This window comes from Nesoenas mayeri, assembly GCF_963082525.1.
Source record: "Nesoenas mayeri genome assembly, chromosome: 1".
NCBI lineage: Eukaryota > Metazoa > Chordata > Aves > Columbiformes > Columbidae > Nesoenas > Nesoenas mayeri.
Genome location: NC_137541.1, coordinates 16,688,487 through 16,711,470, shown reverse-complemented (window position 1 = coordinate 16,711,470; position 22,984 = coordinate 16,688,487). Strand labels below are relative to the sequence as shown.

Here is a 22,984-nt window from a genome sequence, read left to right as displayed (position 1 = left end):
TTATCCTGAAAACTAACTGCACTGTGAGAAAGCTTCTGATGAAAGGTTTCAAAGTCCTCTCAAAATGAGTCATGGTTTGTCAGTTAATTAAAACTTATGACACCTGCAAAACCCACCACATTCCATGGTTGCCCTCGATTCACATTAGCAAAGCTGCACCTCACCACCTCCCTCTGGTGATACAGCTTAGGACAAAGTGCTGCATGAAGTGCATTACCGTAGGTGCCTGATCCCTGCTGAACATGCCATAGGTAACAAAGTCCATGCTGTGTTTGAAGGACTGGTGCTCTTGCTCACCGAACCCGTACACTGAGGTGGATGGCACAGAAGTGGTGATCTGAAGATACTGGTTGGAGAAAAACAGATCAGCCAGGGGACTGTTCCACCTGCAACAAATAGAGGGAGACTTGATTAGTTTGGTTATCTTTGGTATGCATCATTTTAAGTTCACAGCTGGCTATTTATACTGTTTCTGTATTTTGGAGAAGAACAATATTAATAAACTATTAAATTCTATGGATGCCTCTAACATGCCTAACCTAACACACATTCCATTCATCTTGCAATGGCTGTAGACATCTCATCTGCTTATACAATAAAATGCATTGGTATAATTTTGAAAGGAACAACTAAAATAACAGAAGACACTATCTATAATCCTATTACCAAAATAAATGGTTGCTGGTGCTATTTCTATGACAACCAACGGGGCAGGCTAAAAATTGTTATTACACAGTGGGGTTCAGAATCCTTAATGAGAATAACAGACATTTAGTTGTTACCAGCTTTTACTTTTTAACGTTTTGCTGGATCAGGACCTGAATGCTCTTTTTACCCCTGACTTTATGCAGGTGCCTAAAACAGAGGGGCAGCTTCTTCCAGATTCTGCTTGAATGAGATGTTTTTATTGTGATGACTCTCTCCTGCTTCTCTTGCCAGCATAATGACTTTATTTCTATTGAATCATCTGTGGACACAGGCTCACATTTTAATTAGGTGTTACATTTTGTTTCCTATTTCTAGTGCTATAATGAGCTGTAAACTAGATGGAGGATAACACAGTCAAGCTGTGGAGAAGTGTTTTGTTAATGGTACTGTGTATGCCATGAGTGCCACATTTAGATAGCACCCTCTTGAGCCTTGTTTAACCGTGAATTTGTTACAGCTAATTAAAATAAATGAGCCAACGCCATAGAGCAAAGAAGTGGCATAACTCTCCTTTTAGTGGTCTTTTGTCAATGATTTTGGAAAAAATTGAATGGTTGATCAAATTGACCGGTAAATCGGGGAAGTGGAAAATGGGCCGTGTGGGTGGGGAGCAGCGCTAGCCCTGCCAGGGCGGTTTTCCCTGTTGAGCCCTGGCTGCTGCCAGCACCACTGGCACTCCTGCCTGGGGACAAGTCACCGCTGCTGTGAGGACTGGGAGGGTATTGCTGCTCCACCATGTCAGCCTAGGGCAGTTCTGCTCTCCCCACGGGGAACCAAGCACAGCCACTCACAGGGATGCCCAGAGGCGGGTCCAAGGGACCCTGCTGCCTCTCCATGCAAAAAGCAGGCACAAGCAATTCCTGAAGTGTCCCAGACAAGTCCTAAGGCAAGCACATGTACTGAAGGGTCTGTGTATTTTTGAAAAATCTGTTTGGCCTTTCTCACAAGCAGGAAAAGTAAGAATTTGTATCTAAGTCTTGTCTTGGTTGTTTGCAAGCAGCAACCATTATCTCCTCCACCTACACGCAGTACTGAATAAGGTTATTTTCTTATAGGAAGGTTAATGTATGCAAAATGTACCTGAGAATCAGATCCAGCCCTGGGCAAACAGAAATCTTTCTGTAAGAGGCTGCTGCTGTGTAGGAGCAGGGATGGGCTCTGGAGCTGTATTGCTGTCCAAAAAAGTGCTGTCACATAGCTCTACTCCACGCCAAGGCAGGCACGGTCACTGCTCTGAGCAGACCACGGGGTTATGCAAAAAAGCAAAGGACGCCAGAGGGGAAATGCTTTGGGAAGAGCTTAAATATCTGTCCTAACTCATTGAGCACTCTCCATGATGTCTCTTCAGAGGATATGAGGCTCTGTACACTCATGGTACCCACATTACAGCACTGACATTTCCCATTGTGAGAGCAGTTAGTGTTACCATGGCATTAAAAGTGCTTCAGCTCAGCAAGTCCTCTCTCTGCCCAGGAGGTTCACTGGGGTGGTCCAAACTACAGCCCCAGGAGCAACCCCTCTTCTTCATCACATCTTTAAATGACACAGAGAAACCATCTTATATCTCATGCATTCCCCTGGGCCACTGTCACTCAGCTTCTACATGGCATCACCAAAACAGGGCCCTGCTCTGCCCCCTCCATGCTGGGCTCCCCGGGAGCTCCCTGTGCTGTGCTGTCAGCCATTGCTTGCTGTCAGCCTCATCTTTTGTTAGACCAACGCTTGCCAGAACAGCCAAGCACTAAATATAGCATTAACTGTGACATAAAAAGACTGATAATGACTGTGTCTTTTTTCTGGGCACCATTATGTCTTCTCCATCTGAGAGAGAGCATGGACAGGTTTTCCCCTGGTACCTCTCTGCCTCCACTCCCTGGCAGCTGCCCTCACACTCATCAGCACACTGTGGTGAGCTCTTGTGCTACTTTATCAGTGTTTGCTTGCATTGCATTGGCAAAGAGCGATCTCTTAAATGAAAAAACAATGTCTGTCATTCCTTAAGCACTTGGAGACAATAAAAGAAAATGTTATATTTCTCCCACGTCACCTCCTGCTGGTTTAAAGCAGATAGAAGGAACAACACAGGAGGGAGCATAAAATGACACCATGTGCGCAGGAATATGCAAGGCTCTCCCCCAACAGTCCTACAAAACCTAACAGTGCTGGGATGGACAACAGAAGGATCTAAAAATCTAAAAAAACCTAAAAATACAGCTGAGCAGTTGTTCACTGTCAGAAATTCAACCCCTACTAGCAGTCAGACATAGCAAAACCTGTGAAGACAAGAACCCTTTTCTTTGCAAAAGAGGTAATAGCTGAACTCAGGTTCATTGATGAAAGTCCAGACCTTTTAGTGCCTCTGTGGTGGGAATGCTCCTGCCAGTTGAAATGCAAACTGGGCTTCCCACACCTCTGCCTGGCCCATTGCCTGCCAACAGCTGCCTATCTGGGAAGCCTGACTGACAAAAGCTAACATTTTCTTCCTAACACCATGCACTATGCTCAAAAGTAAACCTGTCTTTTTTTTAACCTCATATTGAGGCCAAAAAAGGAAAAAAATAATTTAAAAAATCATTCAGAATTCAAAAATTCAAAAGAGCTGTGTGAAAATTAACGTTTCTGGCCAGCAAGTGAACCAGTCTCCCCTCCAGCAGTCAGCGCTCAGGCCACCAGGACAAAAGGTAACTACGGCAGGCTGGGGAAGTAGAACCAAAGGAAAGCGGGTGGGCAGATAGATAAAACATCCTGCTCATGTTGAAGATGTGGTTTATGACTAACGTTGTCGCGACATTTGAGGGGGGTGACTAAAAGGCAGTATAAAATGGTTTCCAGAAGCGCAATCGTCAATTCTCTGTAACACAGGCTGGACATGACGACTTACCCGGTTGAATGACTTTGCTCTGCTTGGAGTTTATTGGAGACCAATAATCGCAGTGCGTGCAGCAGCTCAGAGCGCTGACTCTCGCCTGCTGTGAGCAAGCAGCTGGTGGCACACTCTGAGAGGCCTTATAAAACCTCCAGAATTAGGAGGCTGGGGACACATATATGATACATCATTAGGATATGTATCATGCACTATCTGGAAATTCATAAATCATTTTTTGTTGGCAGAGTTTTGTTCTTTTTTTCTTCTTGTTGCAATGAATCCAACAGAAATAAACTCATTACTTTAAGGTGTGAACACCTGTTCCTCTTGGAGAAGATGTCCTCTCTAACATCTGCTTTTCTTGGCCACCAGAGCCTTTGAAACCATAGCCTTGTGAAACTGAGCAAAACATATGTGTTATCTGTGTGCAATTTCAGGTGGAAATTTCACACATCTATCAGAAAAGTGGCTCTAAGCCTCCTGGCAGAGCTTTGTCATACCTTTTCAGAGGTCACAGGCTGTCACTGTCACTGCCTATAAACAGTAAAGCACCTCAGGGACTGAGTATAGGCCCTGTTTTCAGAAGAACCTCAAATAGGCTTGGACCTGACTCATCCCACTTGAGGTGCTGGGGAGTGTCAGCTTAGGAGCCCAGGTCTCCATGAATTTCTCTGGCTCTCAGATTCCTGAAAAATGTTTCCACCATCTCACAACAGCCACATTCCTTCATAGCTGTTAAATCTTGGGGCACCACTGGACTGCGGAGTGCACACCAAGAGTAAATTTTTATACACTTATCTTACTTTTAACACAGATTTTCAAATAGGTGGAGAAAGTCAGCATGAGTAACCAAGAGATTTTCTGCAAGTGTGACATTTTAAAAGAAAGAATTGCAAGGTATGTTTGCAGTTATTGACACAGTTCGACTCTGCTTCTACTGTATTCATTGTCATGGTATCAGGGCATCTCCTAGAAGTGGCTGGATATACACTGGTTTGTTTTTCTTTTGAAAAACATTTGGATATGTCATACATCTACAATACTTCTTACCTACGTAACATAAATCGTAATGATCGGAAGAATAAAACAGCAGCTCTTACAAAGTAGGAGCAAACCCAAGCTACCCATGATGCACCCAATTTGCTCCTGTTGCTTTTAGCAAAATTGCAGTTTAAGACAATGGTGTTATAAATCATTCTAATAGCTTTGCCTATGTAAAAACATCGTCATGGTAGGTGGTGTGTGTGCTTACTACCAGAATCAATAAAATTGTAACTGAACTCTCCAGCCGCCTTTTTGGAAATCATGGTTAATCTTGATTAGATTTCAGTTATTTGTGCCGTATCTTCCCAAGTGTGATAGCAAACAATGTATTCCAAATAGAGAGAAACAGAGAGAGAGAAGCACTTATCCAGCTTCGGAAAAATGATCTGCCTTCCATTATTCGTATGAAAAAGTCAGATGGAGAACGGATATTAAAGTGGAGAATCGGATCAATAGTCCATCCCTCTGCAGCCTGTCTCCAGCAATGGCCCAGGCCAGATATCGCAGAGAAAGGCATAAGATGTCACTCAGAGCCAGTCTTGCAATAATCTGCTTATGGAGGAAGTTTCTGGCTGTTTTCATAAATTAGCTTATGTTGTGAAACAGAGACAAAAATAGTTGTTTGGTTTGGTTTTTTTCTACAGATGATATTTTTATTATGTGTGAATATGTATCCTGCTAAGCCTCCCCTGTCAGTACCGCCCTGGGGCAATGATTCCCACAGAGTAATCACACCCTGCAAAGTGCGGATGTCTTTGTTATTTATTGCTGCCTTAAAGCAAACAGTTCCCGGCCTTTAACTCTGATCTTGAGGAATTCTGCCTTCCTGAGCCCTTCATGCTCACACTTGGTGCTGCCTCCTCCAGTGGCTGCTGCTGGAAGCGGCAGCAGCAGAACGGAGAACAGCACTCAACTGGAGAGCACGTGCCACTAAATAATGCAGAAGCTCCATCTTGCTCCCTCATCTGCCTCATTTCAACCTAATATTTTCTCTCCTGTTTTTATTACTGTAAGGCCCTGGCCAATGACAGGCCAGTTTCCTGCTAGACCTGCAAGATCAGCTAGGAAAGTCTGAGCAAGGATGCATTAAACTGAAGCCAATTATAAATTTATTGACAAAACACTTTGCCACTGATCATGACTATTTGCCAAAAGGGGTATTTTCCAAGCATCATGGGAGTGGGCCAGGGTTCCCTGAGGCCGGTAGGTTGGGAGCTTCACCTCTGGGGCAGGAGACCCAGGCCTTAGTCCACGTCCCTGATGGTTCAGATCTAAGACTTGCAGCCTTAAATCATCTGCAGGTTTCTGTTTTCCCTCAGCAAAAGAGAGAACACCTGCCATCTGTATGAGAGCAGGGGCTGGGCTGTGCTTGCCCCTGGGTCTCATCTGACATCCTTGGCACCTCACCTGTGAACACGTGGAGGTGACAACTCTTCACCCCCATGGCCTTGGAGAACAGCTGGCACAGGGAAGGACCTTCCCTGGCCACCAGTGAAACAGCAGGAGTGCGAGAGAGGGTGAAGAAGAGGGGCAGGATCAGGACTTGATGGGACAGAGAAAAGGGCAGCAGTGGAGGTAAGAGGGGGTAAGTCAAAAGGCATTACTGTGATGAGAAAGGGAGACAGCTCAGGAGCTCCTGGTCCTGGAACCCCCAGCAGCATGTGGATCATTTTCCTGCATGACCCCATCAAATTTTCACCCCATACAGGCGAAGCAGCAGCTGTTGCCTGATTACCTCATAGCAAGCTGAAAATGTAGCGGGACTTGGCCTTTTATTCTTGCTCCTGGCTCCACGCGAGGTTTGCAATCAGTTGTTAATGGCTCTCCCCTCACATAATTCATTCCTCTCCCCTGTTATTGTGATTACACGAGGCCCCGAGATTGTCCTGCACTCCTCAAGCCAGTGCTCGGGTAGCTCAGCTACGGCAAATGCTCCTCGTGTGCAGCGAGTGAGAGAAAAGCCTGCAAAGCACATTCAGGAATATCTCAGAGTCTCCGCTGCTTCTCCCCTGAAATGTCTCCGACATGGTATTAAATCATTCCTCATGAGGAGGAGGCTTTGTGTGCATGAGTGGCAGAGCTGGGATGGGGTTTTAAATCAAGCAGGTAGGCGGGAAGCCTGCCGGCAGCTCCCTCCTCACTGCAAAGTCTGCGGCACCGGGACACTGCCGGGCTATGGACTGCACCACGGGAAGCAGGTGAGAGAAACACAAGTATGGGCTTCAAAGAACAACCCAAACCCAAACCACATCTGCTCAGGACAGGCTGCTCCCTCCACACGTGGGCTGGGTCAGCTGAGCCAGAGAACTCTGGGTATAATGAGGGATTTCAGGTTTTTTTGCGGAGTGGGTCATCTAGCAGTGAGAAGCTGCTGGTGAGGGGTAAGAAGCATCATGTAAAACAGATTTCTGAGGATTTGGCATAGCTTTACAATGGGAAAGACTTTCCCAGAGATCTTAGGCCCAGCAGAGTGACTGGACATGTTTTGGTGCAGACAATATCATCCGCTCACACTGAGAGAGTGCAACTGTTGAAGAGGCTTTATTTGCCCACATCAGCTGTTCTGAGCAATACTTGTGTGCATGTGAACATTAGCAATTGATTCAGCTGTTTCTTGAGACAGAAAGGCCATGGCCTTAACATAGGAGACTGACATCCCTCCAGGTGTTGAGTGCTTGGCCGTTTCTCACTTGCCCACACAGCCTGCCCTAACCTGGCACAGCCGTGGAGCCCACCGGCTGTGCCGCTCGGTGCCTGGCCCGGGCACGCTGGCTGCCCCGGTGCAGCAGCTCTCACCTCTGGAAGAAGCCCTAAATATTCGGGTTTTTGCACTGTCTCTGCAGACTGCCCCTGGGACGGGGTACAGGTAATAATGAAGATGCTCAGCAGCAGTTCCTGCTGAGCCCTTGCTGCAGCCACTGAGCACACACAGACCCACGTCCTATGCGTCCGTACCTGCCTTTGGGCACATTGGACTAACATGAAAATCTACTTAACGTGCCAGATGCCACTAGTGCTCCCCAGACCCAGCCAGCCGGTGGTGTCACCGATGGGGATACTTCAGTAGTGCTGCTGGCTGAGGGTTCATCCTCCCCACTCAAGAAAATGCAGCCGCCCATGGCTTTTAGGCCAGGAGATGTATAACCTGCTTTCCTGTTTTGAAATGAGTTGTCCATCTGCACTTCTCTTCTGGTGGCTAGGGAGGCTGCAAATCCCTCTCAGTCAGGCTGTGGAAGTATCCCTGAGCATCTGCATTCACTCACTCTGACAGGACACACAGGCAAGCAAATGGAAGGGAAGCATTTTTGCTCCTCACACAGGGAATTTAACTCCAAATATGATTCAGCTGTGAGAGGAATGGCTCCCTGCCAGGATGTGATCCTTTAGTCTATAAGTACCGGCTGTGCCATTTCACATGAAACAAAAATTCCCGGAAACATAATTTCCCTTTTTATATGCAAAATTCAGTGTCTCTGCTGATAAGAATCCTTTAGTAGCAGCACTGCCATTGTTTGCAGGATAAAAATCTGTTAGCTGCATGTTACATTCACCTGCAATTTCCTCTTCTGAGGGTCAGCTGGGTTTCAGGAGAACTCCTTTACCTGCCCAGAGGCAGCACATACTTTCCCACCAGCGATGCTCGATGGCAGAGCATCACTGCTGAGTGCTGCGCCGATGCTGCTAACCAAGACTGCCCTCTACCTCCCCAGGCTCTGCAGCACATCTCTGCTGCACCCCACACCTGAGCTGCTGCTGAGTGCAGATTTTGGGGGGACAAGGGGTGCCCCACTGCTGGGGGAATGGAGGAGGCTTCCTTGGGCCCACGGCAGTCTGGGGAATGTGCCTTTCTGGAAACCTGCTCAGCGGGAACCAACTTGTGCTCCTCTGCTTCTCACCGGAGTTGTGCTTTCGGCAGCTCGGCAGATCAAACCTTGTGTCTGCTTTATGGCAGGCCCCTTCCCTTAACCAGGATGTCTTAAATATGGGAATGTCCTGGCTAGGCTAAACCCTTGGGCTTTGAGCGAAGACAAGAATGGCTGAACAGGAACAGTCCATGAGCTAGCTGCTCACTGTGTCTCGTTATGCATTCACCTCCCGCATCACCATTCCAATTAATGAGCCTTTACAAAAATCTCTTATTACCAAGAGAAGAAAATGGGCCTTTAATATAAGCCCACTGTTTTCACAAAGCTGTTAAGTCTAACAAGGAATTAAATTACTTTTGTTATCGGAGTAATGCATAATACATCCATTTACAACAGCCTGCAAAAAGAAAACTTTACAGAATTGACTGTGACGTGTATAAAAAGAGATGCAAAGAGACTGTAATTTAAAAGGATGCGCAGTTAATTAAAAACACAGTGTGGTGGTTCCATTTGCAGACTCCAACCATCCTTGAGGCTGCATCACACATGTTAAGCCAACCTTACATTGCTCTCAAAGATAATACTTGTATTTTAAGTGTGTGATATTCTTGGGGGTGGAGAAATCTGAGCTGATTTTTTAATGTCTTGATTTGTGGTTAGATTTTCTAATGCATGAAACAAATTACTTGGATCTCAATGGCCTTCTGGGAAGGTGCTTGCAGTAGTGGTGGGCTGCAAGATGGGCAGAGCTGGTGCTGAGCACCCAGCGACCACACAGGTCTCTGGGACTTGCTCTGCAGCAGCCTAGTGGCAGCCAGAGCCCACCCATGTGCTCCCAGGGCACACATCCTGCTGAGGTGATGTGAAAGGGACCCAAATCTACACTCCTCAGGAGCACTGCAAGGTCAGCCAACACACAAGAGGTGGGTGTAATCAGGAGGTGCACATCAAAGGGTGCTGCTGTTCTGAATTAAAATGCTAATATAGACACAACCACAGCCAGATGGGAACGGTACCCATGTTCCTCTGTTCTGTGCCTCTCCTTCACTCACTTGTGTCAAGTAGTGATAACTCAGAGTGGTCTGTAACGCTGTCATTTGTCACCACAGACAGCCACAGACTGCTGCTAATGCCACTCTGTAGCATCCCTGAATGTAACTGGCAGGAGCACACCTTGACTAGGACACATGCAGCTACTCCTTGCAAAATACTCTCTTGCTAAGTAGCATCACACACTAGAGATGTGTTGGTGGAAGCCAGGAAAACAGGAAAATTATGACAAGCTGTTGACACTTGCTGGTGAGGGGAGCTTTTGCTGAAGTTTTGCTTATGGTACCAGCTTGAGAATACATACAGCTGGCATTTTTTCAGAGAGACAAACTAGACCCTCAGATGTCCTTTACTGAAATAAGTAGCAGTTAGACGTTTACAGCCTTTGTGAGTTTGAGCTTTGGTTTCCTAGGCCTACATCTTGAAGAGTGTCAGGACATTTGGTGCTCAATTTCTGACATGTTTCAGCACCCTAAATTTCAGAAATCTTGGTTCAGGGTAGACAAGTTGAGTCTACCAGCGTCCCAAGCTGTAACACTGTAGCCTCAAAAGCTGACTTGCTTAATAATCTTTCCTTCATGCATGTAGATAGTCTCCCATTATACAGGCACATACTTCTACTAATAATGAGTGTTTTCCAGGGTCGAAGCATAAATCTGTATTAAGCCATGTCCAATTGGTGCTTGTGCCTGTATCACACAGACCTGAACAACCGGGTGTGAGGAAACAGTGCTCACCCCGTCACTTAATTTCTCCAAAAGGTGACGTTAACGAGATCCAGTACTCACAACACTGTGCCGGTGCTTTTCCTCTTGATCCTGAAGTGCGAGGAGCCCTCCACTAACTCCACCTCATAGTTGGCCTCATCAGCAGAAACCCCTGGGGAGTCAATCTGAAGTGGGACTTCAAACCGCTGACTGTTGGGGTCGTAGAGCTGGAGCAAGGCAAAGGGGTGGCAGGTGAGCTCCGTCATCAGCGTGTGTTGCTTTGGTTAGGTCATCACCTCCCAAATACTCACCCTGAACCGGAGCCTGTCCCTGGTCTGGAACTCCACTTCCAAGGCGACCGGGGAAATGTCATTTCCGAAGAGGGAGAGCGCGTGGCGCTTGTTCAGCATTACCCTGCGGCAGAAATATGCGCTGCCACCACCACCACTCACTGCCTGCCACCACCACCACTCACTGCCTGCCACCACCACCACTCACTTCCTGCCACCACCACCACTCACTGCACCACCACTCACCGCCTGCCACCACCACTCACTGCCTGCCACCACCACCACTCACTGCCTGCCACCACCACTCACTGCACCACCACTCACTGCCTGCCACCACTACTCACTGCCTGCCACCACCACCACTCACTGCCTGCCACCACCACTCACTGCCTGCCACCACCACCACTCACTGCCTGCCACCACCACTCACTGCACCACCACTCACTGCCTGCCACCACTACTCACTGCCTGCCACCACCACCACTCACTGCCTGCCACCACCACTCACTGCCTGCCACCACCACCAGTCACTGCACCACCACTCACTGCCTGCCACCACCACTCACTGCCTGCCACCACCACTCACTTCCTGCCACCACCACCAGTCACTGCACCACCACTCACTGCCTGCCACCACCACCACTCACTGCCTGCCACCACCACTCACTGCCTGCCACCACCACCAGTCACTGCACCACCACTCACTGCCTGCCACCACCACTCACTGCCTGCCACCACCACCACTCACTGCCTGCCACCACCCTGGCACAGTGGGCAGGGGACAACTTGGCTGTGCTCCCTCAGCTCTTAAAATAAAATCACCGATCTATTGAGAAAAATGATCTCTGAGGTGAGTCTAGCTTAGACTCTCGTTGCTGTTACTGGATAAATTGGAGCTCCTGGAGCAAGGATGCCTCATGAGCTCCTGGGACACAGCTCCCAGGGAGAGGGACTACCCCATGCCAGCACCTGGTGTCCTCACCAGTGACACGGTGTGAGCGCAGGACCCCAGCTCTGCGTGGCTTACACACAGGGAAAATACACCTTTATCCTCCTTGTTGCAAGCTGAGCACGCCGCAGCAAAGCAGCTTGAGGAAGGTGTCTGAGCGGTGGTGGCCGGGCAGTGCCAGAGCGCAGCACCGAAGCAGCCATGCACTCTTACCTCCAGCCCTTGGCTGTCACCTCGGTGTTCCCACCCAGGGAGTAGCCGTAGGGACTGTCCTCAGAGAAGAAGCACCAGGGAGCGTTGGCCACGTCGGTGGCACACCAGGTGCAGCCCCGCGCCTCGCAGGCCTCCTGGGAAGCGCCGGGCTGGGGGTGGCAGTCGATGCGCTTCTGCACGGCCCCGGTGCATCGTTCAGCCTGGCCCAGGCACCCGCTCAGGGCTGGGCACGGGAAAAAGCAGTCAGAGCAGCACAGAACCATGTTAAACAAACAAACCCACAATGAAGAATCACAGAATAGTTTGGGTTGGAAGGGACCTTCAAAGGTCATCTAGTCCAACACCCCTGCAATGAGCAGGGACATCCTCAACTAGATCAGGTTGCTCAGATCCACATCCATCCCTGGAAACATTCAAGTTATCCTTTTTTTGGTTGTGTTTTTCCCCATTTGGGGGCTACTATGCGTGATTGTTGTGACCCAGATGGTTGCAGAGCAGCACATCTGCTCGTGACCAAGACAAGAGCCACTGGTTCCTTTTACAAGCCTAGGCAGTGGGGCTGCACCCTTCAGTGCTTGCTTGGAGCTGCTGGTGTTCAGCTGAAGCTCGTATATGAGGTCCTTAGGGACACGGTTTAGAGGTGGACTTGGCATTGTTAGGTTAACAGTTGGACCCAATGATCCTAACAGTCTTTTCCAACCAAAACAATATTATGATTCTAAATACTCATGGGAAGTTAAATAGCCCGCTAATTAAACGACTAGCATGGCACAAGAGTAACTCTTCAGACTCGGTGAACAGATGTACTTCAGTAAGGACTAGAACTGCTATAGACATTAAAATACTACATTTTCTGTGTACTTACTCTCTCTCGAGTTATACACAGAAGCTATATACATAGCTACAAATATGTGAAATAAGTATGTATCTGTATGATATATATAGAAATATAAAAATATTGATTATATATATGTTTATTTTAGCCTTCATTTCTATATTATATGACTGCTACATCTAGGTAGCATTAGTATCTTGCATTCATACAGGTATAGTTATGAGTAAAGGGAAAATGCCAGCAGTAAAAGAAAAGGCACAAATTAGTCATTTGCAGAATCATCCTGACAAAAACCTCCTGGTAAGGTGCTGAATCTTGTTTTTTCCTGCAGCTGCAGGTGGAGCCCTGTGGTTGCCCTGCATGGAGGAGCCTCTGGAGAGCCGGGGGACCGTGAGCCCGGCTCCCTGCTACGCCCACAAAATGCTGTCTTATCAACTATTCTAAAGAGAGCAGGCATATTGCAGGCAGCATCCTTATTTTGAAGTTAACTTATGTCATTTTAGTCATTACAGCAACATTCAAATATTAAAAATCTACTTGAAAGATAATTGCTCTTTTGCATAAAATGACTAATACATCTGCTTTTTTTGGTTTTTTAATGTGGACTGTTGTGTGCTTAAAAGCTTAAAATGTGATTGCTGATGCAGCCTGGGCTTCTCCAAATAAAGAGCTTTACAAGCAGATGTGCACAAGCAATAAATATATATATACTGGGAAAATTTACAGAATAAAACTGTAGATTTACTAGCAAATGGCATCGTGCTGCGATGTCAGAGTCGATTTCCAAAGAGGGGGTGGGAATACAGCAAAGCAGGAGCTGAGTGCTGTCTGTCTACATGTGTCTTTAGAGAAAACCTCCATCCCTTGGATGCAGGAGCAGCTGTTGCTGAGGTCTGAGGCTCAGGGGTGCGCAGCAGAGCTGGCTCCTCCCTGCCACAACACCTTGTGTCACCTTCGCAAGGCAGGAGTTAACCGGCAGACCCTGTTAACCTCTGCCAGCTGCCAGACAGGCAGCCTTGGCTCCCACCTTCGTTTTCTGGGGTGGGCAGTCATGACCCATAGGCAGCGTGATTTCTGTCTAGTGTTCCCCCCGACCATGATCTATTGCATAGAAAAGCCCTAAATTCTGACCCAGTGCATGATAGGAATATGAACATCCCTCTGCAAACTCTAAATTATCTCTTCTTGGAGCACAGAATTCATCAATGGTCTAATGAAACACTGAATACTCTGGGTCCTGCCAAGTGTGAGAAAGACACAGATTACAGGTCCCCTGGAAATAACTGCCGTGCCTTTGTACTACTATGCACCAAATATTCCTGCGTATCAAGTGACGAGTGAAAGAATTTCAAAGGCTTCCCACAGCCCTCTGGATCCTGAGGTCCGTCAACCTGCGCAACTGCAGCGGCTAAAGAAACAACAGACCAAGCCCTGGCTCTGCAGTGAACACACGGCTCCTGCGTCCAGCAGCTCTGCCCTGCTGTGCCCTGCACGTTCCAGTTAACACCTTGGCAAGCAAAGCACAAAACAGAGTAAACCCACCACATTTCGTTTAGATTTTTTTCGTTTGTTTTGGTTTTGTTTTTTCTAATGGGAGTCAAACGCACCATCCGTGTTTTCAACGCTGAAATCAGAGAATACGACTGAATGCACTACAGCATATTATTAACTTAGTACCATTTTACATAGCGTAGGTTCACAGGAGACTTCTATCAACTCATTTGTATAATAAAATACTTTCAAAATACTTAATAAGAGGGATCTTGTGAATGACAAAGCTAGTTCAAGAGAAAAAAACATCACCCCAGCAGGAGACAAGACATTTTTAAGTTTTTTTCTCCCATCATCACTATGAATCTTAAATTTTCCAGCAAATTTTGAAAACAAGCACTTGCAGGTATGAGCAACTGAAGAAGTCTATAACTTTAGTCATCCCTTGTTCTGGATTTACCTCTATTGGAGTGCAAATGGGACAGTAGCAAGGGGGAAGATGCTATTTTCCTTCTCTACTTTAAAAAAAAAAATTTTAATTTTAATATCTCCACATCATTTTTACTGCATTTATGGACCATGCCTATAAACGTATGCAGAATATGAAATGCAAGCCAGCAGTTGAATTTAGCGATAGGTATGGCTACTTGCTGCTTTTCATGATAATTTCCATGGGAACAGAAGCTTAAGAGAGGCAGTTTGAACTACATATGTGAAAAATGATCCCCATTTTTAAAAACGCCAATTCCAATTTTGCAAAGTTAGATTAGAAAACTCTGCAATATGATGTAAGCAAGGAACTAAAATATTACCACCAGCCTTTTAATGTAATGACATTAGCCTTTACATTTTGTGTTTATTCATATGTTTCAAAGACGACAGTTGCTGCAGGTTCCCTCTTCCTTTTTCTAGCAACATAGAATCATAAAATTGTTTTGGTTGGAAGAGACTCTCAGGATCAGAGAGTCCAACCTTAACCTACCTCTAGCACTGAACTGTGTCCCTAAGAACCACTCCAGGGATGGTGACTCCACCACTTCCCTGGGCAGCCTGTTCCAATGCCTGACAACTCTTGCCATGAAGAATTTTTTTCCTCATATCCAATCTAAACCTCCCCTGGCACAACTTGAGGCCATTTCCCCTTGTCCCACCACTTGCTGCTTGGGAGAAGAGACCAACCCCCTCCATGCTACACCCTCCTTTCAGGTAGTTGTAGACAGTGATAAGGTCTCCCCTCAGCCTCCTGTTCTCCAGGCTGAACAGCCCCAGTTCCCTCAGCCGCTCCTCATCACACTTGTGCTCCAGGCCCCTCACCAGCTTTGTCACCCTCCTCTGAACATAATAAGATGCATTGTCCCTTTACTGGACTCTAGGCCAAATTAACCTCTGGCATACTGGGGCAAAATGACAGCAAACGAACTATTATAGCAAAGCACAGGGCACATTGCAGCAGCTGAATGGTCCCATTGACCCCAGTGCAGCTGTGCTGGTGCACAGGGGCTGGATCTGCTGTTGGACTGGGATGTCTTTCTGAACAAGCCAGCCCTGTTGTCTTTGCACAGTGACCTCAGGTGGGGTTAAAGCCATTCCTGTTCTCTTCTTTTTTGTGGAAAGAGATCCCCTCCCCTAATAGCTCTTCTGTTGTTTTCACATCTGCATCTTGCTTTTGAAGCCCATGAGAAAATGCAGATATCATACAATTACCTGCGAGCACAACAGCCAAGATACACAGCCCCTTGCTCCTCTTCATGGCTGAACATCAACTTCTGCAGGTACACGGAGCCTTTTATTCGAGGCATCGGCACGATAAACACTTGTTCTGATACGCAATAAGAAACCTTGCAAATATTTTCTCAGAATTCGTATCTCACATGAGATTAATTATAACACATGACCTTGCCTGTATTTCAGAACATATCTAACCAGATACGATGTACTTACTAAGTTGTCCACAAACTTGTGAATTCCAGCTTTGAGAGAGAACAAGACTTTCCCATGATGACTTCATTTTTCAGAGATGATCTTCATTTTTTTAAACAAAAATTTTCAGACAATGAGTCCAGTGCTTACCTTTTTCTGATTACATATTATCTTTTTTTCATATATGTAGTCTTAGAGTACAAATTTAAAGTTTGGAGAAGAAAAAACCCCAGTTGAATAACACTCTATTAAAACAAGACACTGATAATGTGACATTCACAAAATGACAATTTTCTTCTGAATACTCAATGGCAAAAACTTTCAGTAAAGCTGTGTTCTGCAGTAATATCTGGTTTAGGTGGAATGTCTTCCTAGAGGAAAAAAATAAATATATATTTCTATACACTTACTATCCAAGTTCTATCAGGAGACAGCTTTGTCAAATGAAATGTCTGCCTTGTCAAGCATCACCAGAGAGAAACATCTGCAATTGAGACCACTGCCACAACAGTCCCATCCCATATGGATTATCTAATCAGAGCAGCCTGATGCCTGGCAGCAGGTCATAATTTCCCAGCTTCATAAAGACTTCTGTCCTGCAGTTGCAGAGCAACACTCGTATGAATCTTGCACACACACTAAAAAACTGCAGCTCCTCAGTGCTCCCAGGTGAGAGGCAGGAGCATTTGCCTCCAAAACTAGGGGTCACCAAGCTGTTGCGTCACTTGCGTAGGTTGACACAGCAAGTGGCCTTCAGCCACTGGGCCAGGCGGAACAGGGACCCTCCACCGGGCACACGAAGCCTCTCGCATGGGTCTTGCACATAAATCTACTCCACACTGGGAGTTTTGCTCAGAGTTGCTGACACGGTGCCAGATCTTTCGTGTGTATACCTCTTAAGCGATCAACAAGCATGATAGATAAACATTAATTGGTATGGCTGCTGTTTATTTTAACTAACCTTCACACTGTTTCTGAACGATATGCATCATTACTCATTTCTGCCAAAATGTGGAATAAATCGGTAGCCTCAAATCACAAGCCGTATGCATTTTCATCTCCTTTCAAGCTGAGCTATGAAGGATATAATTCCTCCAAGATGAGTAAGAGGCATCAGAACCCTTCTTTGTTTGACAGACCATATGTAAGACCCATCACCTCTTCGGAACAGGAGCCATCTGCTTCATTTTGAGTCTGCACAGTACTTGGTATGAGGGAATCCTACCAGGGTTGCTAAGTAGTATCAAAACACAAATAATGGCCAACAAGAACACAGAGGTGGGACACCAGAGCCACCTCTGGACTGCGTTACTCAGCAAGCTATTCTACTGCATTGTGTAAAATTGTGCATTTTATATTCAGGGCCTTTGCAAGGGAAGTGATTTTTTAATAAGGAAGTATGATGGAAAAGGCAAAGAAAAGTAGTTCACATTCACATCTTTATTTGTATTACCTACATAAGCTATAATTTACAGACTGATATTTCTGGAGGAAAAAAAAAAGGCAAAAAACCAAAAGAACAACCAAAACAACCTCAATATCCAAACACTGCAAGTGAATCTACATAATTTTTAAAAATTTGCAGAATTTACAAATTAATATTCAGAGCAGCTGGGTAAATTATACATCCTCCCTCAATATCCACACTCTAAGAGCTTTAAAAGTCATACAGGCACAAGATAAGATATTTTCTTTGTACAACCAACTATTTACATAGCTTTTTCCAATACACGTGGTTCAGTTCTCAAAGTAACTGCCAAGGTTTGCAAAACAGTGTATTTAAAATACATTTAGCAGCATATAAAATTAGATAAAAAGGAAAGACATTTTGCTTTAAAAAAGAAAATGTGAGATGATAGAAACAAATCCGTAAGAAAAATAGATTAAGATATATTTCTGTTATGACATTAAGAACACCTAGTCATTACAGAATATAGGCAAAACACTAATAAAACATACCAATTTGTGAGCATTTGAGTTCTAGTCCTGAGCACAGAGTATACACAGCTGCACAACTTTGGTCAACAAGGATTATATGCCAACATTAACACAAATCATACGGCGTTCACTGTTAGCAGGATACGGCCACGTCAGACAGATGTGTCATCAACAGCTTCTTCCCACCAGTTATTCACTCCACTTTCCTAACAACAGTGTCAGTGACCTTTAGAATCTTGAAACAATTCCTGTCATAATCAAAGGCTTATTATTGGGACATCATCATTCCCCTGCTACCCTAAAATGCAAAACAGCTGATCATACTTGTGAGTGAAATACAGCAGAGCAGCATTCTAGGTTATAATTTTGAGATGGTCATTAGAGAAGACTGATTTCCAGTTAATTTTAACTGCAAGTGTTACATATACACACACATTCAGCCATAATATATAGACATGTATATGTGACCACTGAGACACAAGCATGTTACCAAGGGTTATTTTTTTCTTAAATACAGTACATATTTTAAGGACAGCAGGTCTAAGTAGAAGAGTTCACTCTTATTTTTCAGTTCATTCCAGTCATCAGTGTTCACCTAAAAAGCATGCAGCAAACTGCATAGAGTGCACCTCAAATCCATCAATATATTTATTTATCCCCATCATTTCAATTACTGGCAAGATCTTCACTTGCATCTCCTGTATCTGAGCTCTGTCCATCTAATACGTTTCGAGCTTTCCAGATCCTCACAGTGCGGTCACTGAAAAACAAAATAAAGCAGTATGAGAGCTGGGTAATGAAACTGGGGAGGAAGAAGGACAGCTCAAGTGTCTTTTCCTGAAAGGCATTGTTGGTGAAATAAGATTTCCTTAATGGATATGCAACGGTCATTCCACCTCCAGGAGACTTTGAAATCCAAGATTTACAATATTTAAGATTCCCAAACCTTAGCACTGGCTAATACCTTTAACTATTTAGGCAGGTATATAGAACAAAAAAGTAGGAAAGGTAGGAAAGTAAAAAACCTAGTCTAATATTACTTCATTCTTTAAGATACAACTATTAATAACAGCAACAGGTTTAAGTAGACTGATATCAGAGAGAAGCTTCCATGATGCAACTATTTGCAACTCAGAAGACCACAAACAGCCAGTGTACTACAGAACTGGAGGGGCAACAAAGGTGATTAAAGGAGTGGAGCATCTCCCTTATGAGGAAAGGCTGAGGGAGCTGGGTCTCTTTAGCCTGGAGAAGAGGAGACTGAGGAGTGACTTCATTAATGTTTATAAATATATAAAGGGTGAGTGTCAGGAGGAGGGAACCAGGCTCTTCTCAGTGACAACCAATGATAGGACATGGGGTAATGGGTTCAAACTGGAACACAAGAGGTTCCACTTAAATTTGAGAAGAAACTTCTTCTCAGTAAGGGTATCAGAACACTGGAACAGGCTGCCCAGGGTGGTTGTGGAGTCTCCTTCTCTGGAGACATTCAAAACCCTCCTGGACGCCTTCCTGTGTAACCTCATCTGGGTGTTCCTGCTCCGGCAGGGGATTGGACTGGATGATCTTCCAAGGTCCCTTTCAATCACTGACATTCTGTGACAGACTCACTAGGACAAGACATTGTCCTAAAAAAAGCATGAGAAATTATAAGAGGTTAAATCAAACAGGATCTGAAATGTGCTCAGTTTCCACAAGAGGTGTCAGTGTGTAATAAGGAAAGGTAAAAAAAACACAGAACCACAAGACACAAAGTCCCCCCGCCCCAAAAAAAAAAAAACCAAACCCTGAAGAAACAACAACCCCCAAAAACCCAAATCCCTTCCCCAATTCAGAAGCCCAGGAGAGGCAAGTTGTAATTCTGTACTTTAGCAACAATCACTATTTGCACAATTTTAAAGTATGTGTAAGTAAAGTATCACATGGAATGTGTTACAAAACTCTATCATAATTAAAAGAGTAAAATGAAGAATTAGCCTTGTTAAATAGCAGCTTATACTGTGAAAGAGAAGTAACGAATTTGTCATCAACACCGAGTCATGTGACTAGCAAACGTTGACTCATGTATTCCTTATATTCACCCCAAACAGGGCAGCTGGGATGGACTTCAGCAGAGCACAGAGGTTTTCTGGCTTGAGCCTTCACTGCACTTTAAATGGTCAGGGATACCTCACGTTCTGTAGACCTTCACCACAATGTTGTAATTGCCAAAAGGTTGGGATTTTCTTTCACTAGTAATAAAGAAATTTAACATTCACGCATGTTCTAAATTCATTGGTAATCTTTTAGGAAACAGAAACATCAGTGTTGATGTTTCCACGCCATCTGTGAATGCTTAACCATGAAAACTGGCCACCAACTGGAGAAACTTAGCAACTCCCGAATGGGAAGTAGTCCTGCTTTGATTCAGAAAGCCCTGCCTGTATTCAGACGAGCAGAAGCTTCCATGGTTGGCACCAGAAGACAACACAACAGCTTTCACAGCTCCTGCGCTCAGACTGCTCTGGTAAATGGGCTCTGTTGCTGTCTCCTGTCCTTTCTCCAGAACTGGGTATTTTTCTTGGTCAAGTCTCCTGGGGTTTCAGGTACTAAAGTTGCTCACTTTTACTGAAGAAGAAAATATTCAAAACCTGGTTTTTAAAAGGACACTGGGACAGCTTGCAAAGCTTCTGCTGTGTGTCAGCACATCAAACGGCTTTGAGAGAAATTACCACAGGTCAGTAGTCAGTCCTAGTGCTAAACAGTAATTCTCACTGCTGCCAAATTCTCCCTGACATCCTGTGAAGTGGTGGTCTTCAAACATTTTTGATATATACCCCATCACACATAAAAAAAAACCCAACAACATTCACCCTTACTGTATATTTATTAATCTATAAATTATATACCTGTACTACTGAAGTTCTAATATTTTCTTCCCACACTTCAATGGATCATCTTGTGCATGCCCTGGGACACACACACCCTACTTTGAAGACCACTGCAGTATATTATTAGCATTTAGGGGCCCTGTTTCCCCATGCTTGCTATGAAATGATTTAAAGAGCTGAAGATGTCCTAAATTCATTAGCACCTGCAGAATCACAGAATTGACTGGGTTGGAAAAGACCTCAGAGATCATAAAGTCCAACCCTTGGTCCAACTCCAGTCCATTTACTAGATCATGGCACTAAGTGCCATGTCCAATCTCAGTTTAAAAACCTCCAGGGACGGCGAGTCCACCACCTCCCTGGGCAGCCATTCCAATGCCTGACCACTCTCTCTGTGAAGAATTTCTTTCTAATATTCAGTCTAAATTTCCCCTGGCAGAGTTGAAGCCCATGCCCCCTTGTCCTATTGCTGACTGCCTGGGAGAAGAGACCAATCCCCACCTGGCTAGAACTTCCCTTCAGGTAGTTATAGAGAGTCATGAGGTCACCTCTAAGCCTCCTCTTCTCCAGACTAAACAACCCCAGCTCTCTCAGCCTCTCCCCATAGGTCTTACGTTCAAGTCCCTTCACCAGTCATGTTGCTCTTCTCTGAACCCGCTCCAGCACTTCAATGTCTTTCCTGAACTGAGGGGCCCAGAACTGAACACAATACTCCAGGTGTGGCCTCACCAATGCAGAGTACAGGGGAAGGATCACTGCCCTTGTCCTGCTGACCACGCTATTTTTGATACAGAATTGTAGCAGGAGCTAGAGAAAAGAAATATTCATGGAGAAGAAAAACTCACTCTGCTGCTGTGAAAATCTGGCTGGAATTGGTGCAGATGGCATTTATAGGGCTGTCGTGTCCCTTCATCTCCCCAATGGGTGCGAAGGTTTCCACGTTCCAGAGTTTGATGGTTCCTCCTCGGCAGCCGCTGAGCAGAACCGGAGCAGCAGGTACCAGGCCAAGAGCACACACCCAGTCTTTGTGAGCATTAGGAACTTGCTGAAAAAGAGAAGGCAGGTAAGTCTCACAGGACTGCGAAATAAATTCTAGAGGAACAAGCACAGAAATGGAAAAATCCCAAGTTCAAAGCTCGATTCCTGTCCTGCAGTAGATTTGCTACATGACTCCAGGTGTATCCCAGCTCTGGGGCTTCTCCTCCTTTAGAGCAAGGAGGGTGATATCTTCTATGAGGCTACTTCTATATCATGAGTTTGTTCCTCTTTCTGAAATAGTACTGCAAAATAAGAAGAAAATCCAATATGCACAATTGACCTGATGTGGAACAAAAATTCATTTAGGATAATGTTGAATCTGCATATGTTCAAATGCATATTTGAACATATGGTCCCTGTGTATGTTTCAAGTCTGTCTGTAAAACAGCTATAAAACACCTAAAGAAAATCCAAAATACTGCACAGAAAATACACCAGGGAGACAGAAGCTGTTTCTGTATTTGCTTTCCTCCTTTCTTCTTTTCCCATTACAGATGATAAATCATTTTGTGATGTAGCACTTCACAAAAATACATTAGTTCTTTATTGAGGAAGGACACTAACATTTTACTATTAATTCAGAAAGCAAAATGCTGCACAGACCAGCTGAGAACACAATCCATTTGGTACCAGCACTGGGGAAATAAGAGCCCCAGTTTGTCTTTTAAGGGGACCAAAGTGGCTCTTCTCCAGCTCAGTTTGGTAGGAACTGCTTTGGTTTGCTGCCTTTCTCATGTTATGGAGGACACTCAGCTTCTGAGGATTACCTCGATGTTTTACCTATAACACACTGCTATCACAACACCGGTGGTCTGGTCCTGCAGCACTTCATGAAACTGAGAGGGGGGTGGTTCTTGTACATCTGAATTTTGCCAAGCAGTGTTTTGTGACTTGGGATGTTGATGATCTCCAAATTATTTTGAGTAGCATGTTTAAGTGATTTTCACCAGTTCTAGAGGATCACATTTGTTTTAACGCATGTATGACAAAGAAGGACATCCATTGCAATGTTAGCATTTATACTTGAAAGCAGCTCAGCTCTGTTTCAGGTTTATTTTTTTCCTACATCTAAAACAACCAAGTGTACACACCACAAAAAATTGCTACAACAGAAATTCTGACTGGCTATGAGTCAGGGGAAATTCACACAAGAGTAGTTGGAGGAGTGCAATGGGTCACAGAGCAGCTGTGCAATCCGT

At 45.1% G+C, this 22,984-nt stretch overlaps 2 protein-coding genes across 2 annotated transcripts in view; both read right to left on the bottom strand.

Moving 5' to 3' along the window:
* The window catches only part of LOC308052846 (sucrase-isomaltase, intestinal-like), a gene marked incomplete at both ends in the record, with an annotated part of 77,267 nt that extends 61,449 nt beyond the window's left edge, over nucleotides 1–15,818 (bottom strand). Inside the window, 6 exons of the mRNA XM_080363491.1 lie at nucleotides 218–386; nucleotides 10,323–10,468; nucleotides 10,553–10,655; nucleotides 11,694–11,916; nucleotides 14,136–14,152; nucleotides 15,724–15,818. Coding sequence (XP_080219617.1) covers nucleotides 218–386; nucleotides 10,323–10,468; nucleotides 10,553–10,655; nucleotides 11,694–11,916; nucleotides 14,136–14,152; nucleotides 15,724–15,818 — 753 coding nt within the window. The remainder of the gene's footprint in view (nucleotides 1–217; nucleotides 387–10,322; nucleotides 10,469–10,552; nucleotides 10,656–11,693; nucleotides 11,917–14,135; nucleotides 14,153–15,723) is intronic.
* Nucleotides 15,819–18,543: 2,725 nt separating this feature from the next.
* Nucleotides 18,544–22,984, bottom strand: part of KIF21A (kinesin family member 21A) — a gene marked incomplete at both ends in the record, with an annotated part of 90,992 nt that continues 86,551 nt past the window's right edge. Inside the window, 2 exons of the mRNA XM_080343921.1 lie at nucleotides 18,544–18,637; nucleotides 21,593–21,792. Coding sequence (XP_080200047.1) covers nucleotides 18,544–18,637; nucleotides 21,593–21,792 — 294 coding nt within the window. The remainder of the gene's footprint in view (nucleotides 18,638–21,592; nucleotides 21,793–22,984) is intronic.